The sequence below is a fragment of the Ceratosolen solmsi genome, unplaced genomic scaffold (genome assembly GCF_000503995.2).
Source record: "Ceratosolen solmsi marchali unplaced genomic scaffold, CerSol_1.0 scaffold47, whole genome shotgun sequence".
Lineage (NCBI taxonomy): Eukaryota > Metazoa > Arthropoda > Insecta > Hymenoptera > Agaonidae > Ceratosolen > Ceratosolen solmsi.
This window is the reverse complement of record NW_011948419.1, coordinates 918,991-924,222: the sequence shown is the minus strand read 5'-3', so window position 1 is coordinate 924,222 and position 5,232 is coordinate 918,991. Positions and strand designations below refer to the sequence as shown.

The window sequence follows — 5,232 nt, the reverse complement described above, 5'->3', positions numbered from 1 at the left end:
AAGAAGGGGGGGGGGGGGGAGTGGGAATTCTTGCAACGAGAACAATTATTTTTTCACAACGAAACATCTGAAAGATCTACTACGAGCTGTTGTTTGAAATAAATAATTTGACTTTTATTGTCGGTAAATTCACAAAAGCCAATAAATAATTTCTTTTAAACGATTTGTACTCTAGCATTTGTAAAAAATCGTCCAAACAGCAGATAAGCGACAAAGTGCTGATACGATCCGGAGATAAATAAGTAAGATACACCGTCCCGTGCGATTCTTCTCATTATTCGTTTAAATACATTTTTCATCAAAATTTTCCTCGCTCCCTTAAACTCCGTTATTCAAATTATTTGAACTCTCGCTTTTACACAAATTCACACTATGCTTGGAGCAAAACATTGAAAAACTTTTGTCTTAACCATCTCACTTCATATTCTTATTATCTCCGACGATGATATAACCATCGTTGCTCCGCCTATATTATTTAATACCGCGAATCCGTGCAAGAGTGAAAAGACCTCAAGATCGCATGAATTATTGAGCGCGCGACGAAAGATAAGCGAAATTGTATTAGAGGGTGCACCAGCGCACCACCGACGTCCGCCATAAGCTCAATGCGACGGTCCTGTTGCCCGGAGCACTTGGAGCTTCGGAAGCTCGGTAACGGCGGCCCCAAGCCCACGCAACGCTGAATATGAAAGAGTCGGGCTCACGGGAACTTGGGAGGTGAATCGAGGCCCCGGCGCACGGGAGGGGCGCCCACCTCGACGCCTTCCCCCGGCGGTCCCATCAACGATCAACCACTCATGCGTTTATTTACTTGCACTTTTTTTGTTTTGTTTTTTTTTTTGTTTTTTTTTTTGTTTTTTTCAGCGAACATCGCGGTGGCGCGCTCTTATCTGTCCGCCGCTACCAAACTGTCGGAGAGGACGCATGCTGTATCCATGGTTTCCCTTGCCCAGGTAATTCGCACTACGTGTCGCCGAGAAACCCCCATTGCATACCTATCCCTCCGTCGCTGCCCTCAAACACTCTCGTAGTCCTCGTTGTCATCCAAGTCATTCAAGTCGTCCAAGTCGCCAAGTCGTTTTACTCCTCTCGCTCTTTCTGTATCAGCCATCCATCCTCCCACCCACCCATCTCACCAATCTTCTCTTTACTCGGCCCCGCTTTTGTCCTTCCCACCTCTTGCGCCTCGCATGCTGCATTCGCCAGATAATATTCAAATATTTAAATTAGCCTTGCACCAGACTGACCAGCTTTTAGCCTGGAAATTACTATTTGGAGAAAAGAGCTGAAAGGAGCTGCGGATGAACGCTTGCTTGTGCGGCCCTAACGTTTCAATTTTGGCCATTTATATTTATCAGAGGTTAGAGTGGTCCGTTAGGAATAGTAAATGCGTGTAGTATTAATTAAGTTAATCGGCGCGTCACCTTTCTTTCGATAATGCCAGTCTAAACATTAAAAATAAAACAAGGAGCGTCTCGTTATTAATGCGAAAGGATGAGTTGCTTATAGGAGCCAAGGTTTTAGCCTAACGTTCGTTTATTTTATAATTGTGTATGTACAGAGCTCCACTGCTTCAGCTCGGAACGAGCAAGAATACATGTGTTATGATGAATAGATGTGTATGTCCAGAAGCTGATTATTATCATAAAGTTTTGTATACAGTTGTGCGGACGGGCAGTATGGATTGCAAAAATGCGCGATATGTTAACTTAAATTCGTAAATTTACTTGATTTTTTAATTGTCGTATTATATATCAATAACTTATATAGTATTTTAAATAAAAGTTTTCGTATAACGTTAAATCCTAATTTTAAATGCAAATAAGCAAATACTGTGCATTGTCTCCTTTTCGCGGTAAAATTGTAAATAAAGAGAGAAAAAAAAAAAAAAAAAAAAAAAAAAATTGTCCTGCATTAATCAGGTTTTAACAAAATACTCGGATAATATAATAAAAGATACTTTGAGGAGTAATTATTTAACTTTTCGTAAAGTTAAGCGAAATGAAGTTTATATAATAGAGTAAATTTGCAGTTAAGGAGATAAAAAAGAAATTCAATAGTGAAACTCCTTTAAATTACTCAGCCATCAAATTACTAAATGACAAAATAAAATTTTATCTATACGAACCGCAATTTATAGCAGTTTTAAGTTAAATGTGTCTTTCAAGCTAATTCTGTTCTCGTATTAGTCGGACAAGGTTAGAAATCTAATTGCAAATTCGCAATGAACACAGAAACGCTGTGTAGCAAATTGCGCACTTCAGGAATTTATATTCTTGCAACAAAGTGCGATTGTTGAATAAATTGCAAATACAATTTGGCACATATTTATTCAAATAATATTTCATTATGTCGATTATGCATTTTGTATAAGTCGGCCGCTTATATAATATTATAAGAGTTTAGTATTATACGCTTGGCATAATCAATCAATTTTTATTTAATTTAAAAAAGTAATACGAACGATTTGTTAAAATCGGCCTGCTGAAAGAAGCTTGGTTAAATGAAAAAAAAAAAAAAAAAAACACACAAGCTGAAGAGGTTTATTCACTGAAAATGAACTTTCTAATTTTAATGAAATTATTATTTTCTATTCAACTCTTAAGAAATGTAAAGCAAAAATTATAATCTTAACCCACGAATTTATCTCTTATTTCAAAATTAACGAAAGAGAGCTTGACAATAATGGAAAATACTCGCAGATAATGGAGAAAAACTGTTTGTAGGTTCTCGGTTTCATAGTTGGGCCTGCGCTGCAAATGTCCGTAACTCCTTTAGGAGACAAGGGCTTAACAGTAATAGGACTGCCTATGAATATGTACACAGCGACTGGATGGATCAACGTTCTTATGGGTATATTCAACTTTATTCTTTTTTTCCCTTGGAGCTTTAAAGAACACAAAATCGCCGCAAGAGAAGCTATGCGAGATCAAGGAAAGGCAACCGGTAATTACGAGCATTTATTCATATCAAATAAGGGACCTAGAGAAGCCAATATAATATAAGTGTATCTGCACACGCGCACGCACACGCACGCACACGCACGCACGCACACACGCACCCGCATACATACATACATACATAGATAGTTACAATTGTGTACATTTGTGTAGATACTGTTTTTATTAATCGATACATTTTTTCTTTTATTTCATTCCATTGTTTCAGAGAAGGAAACGTGGAAAGCCATGAAACCGGATTACTTGGCTGCTTGGAGCTTAATATGCGCCTTCTTTGTCTTAGTTTTCAACTTCGTACTTCTAGAAACGTAAATAAATGAGGCTCCTTATTAGAAACCAAGTCACCTTAGAGTTTGTTTTCTGCCGACAAATTATTCATACTTACGTACTTAATATCCATATATAATGGGTATAATAGCTATGTAATTACGCATATAAAGATGATTTAATATAAATTTATTCAGACTTGTATACTCTGTTTTTATATTTAACCATTTAAGCAGGTGCAAAGTGTCATAAATATATATATACATATATATATATATATATATATATATATATATATATAAGATGCACAATAACCATACATTATATCCATTACGGTGAAAAACAAATTTTTAAGTACTTTTACTACTTTTTTGCGAAACAAAGTAAACTTATGTAGTAAAAGAAGATGGAGAGAAAGAGAGAGAGAGAGAGAGAGAGAGAGAGAGAGAGAGAGAGAGAGAGAGAGAGGATAAAAATAAAATCACATTATGATTCTTCGAGCTATATGTAAGCTATATGATTTAGAAATGGAAAGGTCGGTATATATATATGTGAAGATCGTTGTAACGAGAAAGTAGTTGTGTAGTCTAAATATTTCGTTATCGATTAATCACTGTTCAATTGCTATCTCGTCTTTGAATATCGATCTTTCCTTTTCTAAAACATACACCAATTTACGTATATATATGCGCATGTGCATATGTGATAATTGAGAGACAGTTGCGGAAGGTTCGGGAAATAATGAAAGATTGTAAAATAAATAAAAGATACAAACGTAGAGACGAACTGTGAAATTAATAAAAGTAAAGGAAACTCAAAGGTGACTACTAGCTGTTTCGTAATAAGGATAATAAGGAAGGTCGAGTGGATGCAAGAGCAATCTCGACTGATTTCTCAGTGCCAGAGTAGAAGCCGCCTGACGCTTGGGCGTTAAATTTTACAGGCTGGGGACCTCCTTGACGATGGATCAATTCGCTTGGGATCGCGAGCAATCGGTCTTTTACATGGGCCTCCTAATGAGCGTCGGGGCCGTCGTCGCCTGCATTACTTTCGTCCTCATAGGGCCGCTCTGCAAGAGGTGATTATTGCACAAAGTGCCGTAAATTGTGCTTTAAAGGCAGGGCAAATAACCCGAGGCGCACGATTGTCTTACAGGTTCGACGAGAGACGAGTCGCGATCTGGGGTGGCTTCTTCTTCATGGTAATCGGACGAGTGATTTGCATTCCTTGGGGATCCGATCTGCCGCTCATCGCCGAACTTGGACGTACGTCGCACGATAAAATTTCTTATCCGTGTTTATCCGCCCTTCTTCATAATTTATACGCAAAAGTTAATGCTCCCCTTCCCATCGATTCATTCGTTCGCCGTGCCACTCTGCTTTTATCCCCGCTACTTCTCCCGTCCTCACCACAGACATCGCTCGATGTCGAGTAACCCTAGATTATATATTAATTTCTACAGACATAGACCTGTCGTCGTCGGATCCCTCATTTTCATTCTCGGCAAACCTTTTTTTCCTCTATGCTCGCGCATCGAATGTCCTCGCGACCTTACTCTCGGTAAAACGTTTGCTATTCAATTTCGACGTTTCTTTCTGTCCGAAGGATCGTTCCTGCAAATCATCGCGCAGGGAGTACAAAAAAAACAAAAAAAAAAAAAACAAAAAACCCTCCTATTATACGCCAACGATCATTTAACCTTTACGTTTTACCAGTGCTTTGGCGAATCGACTGGTGACAAGACACGACAAAGTTTTCACATAATCGAAAGCTCGCTCGTTGCCTACTAAAATAGACAAGAAGCGCTGCTTGGTTTTCATTTTTTTTTTTTTTTATATGCTCATTCGGAAAAGGATGGTGATAATTAAATGTTTGCGTGCTGAAATTGATCGAACACAAAGTCGAGTTGATATTTTTTTCAAATTTCAAATTTAATCGATTCGAGCGGCTGCATCGCGATACCGAGTAAATTTTAAAGACTACCTCCCCCCCCGACCCCCTTCGC

General features: G+C 38.2%; 1 protein-coding gene across 1 annotated transcript in view; it reads left to right on the top strand.

Annotated features, from left to right (window-relative positions):
- The window catches only part of Cln7 (CLN7/MFS domain-containing 8), a 12,201-nt gene that overhangs the window by 4,397 nt on the left and 2,572 nt on the right, over nt 1-5,232 (top strand). Inside the window, exons 3-7 of the mRNA XM_011497757.1 lie at nt 865-953; nt 2,727-2,946; nt 3,169-3,268; nt 4,171-4,305; nt 4,383-4,492. Of these exons, the coding sequence (XP_011496059.1) occupies nt 865-953; nt 2,727-2,946; nt 3,169-3,268; nt 4,171-4,305; nt 4,383-4,492 (654 nt within the window). The remainder of the gene's footprint in view (nt 1-864; nt 954-2,726; nt 2,947-3,168; nt 3,269-4,170; nt 4,306-4,382; nt 4,493-5,232) is intronic.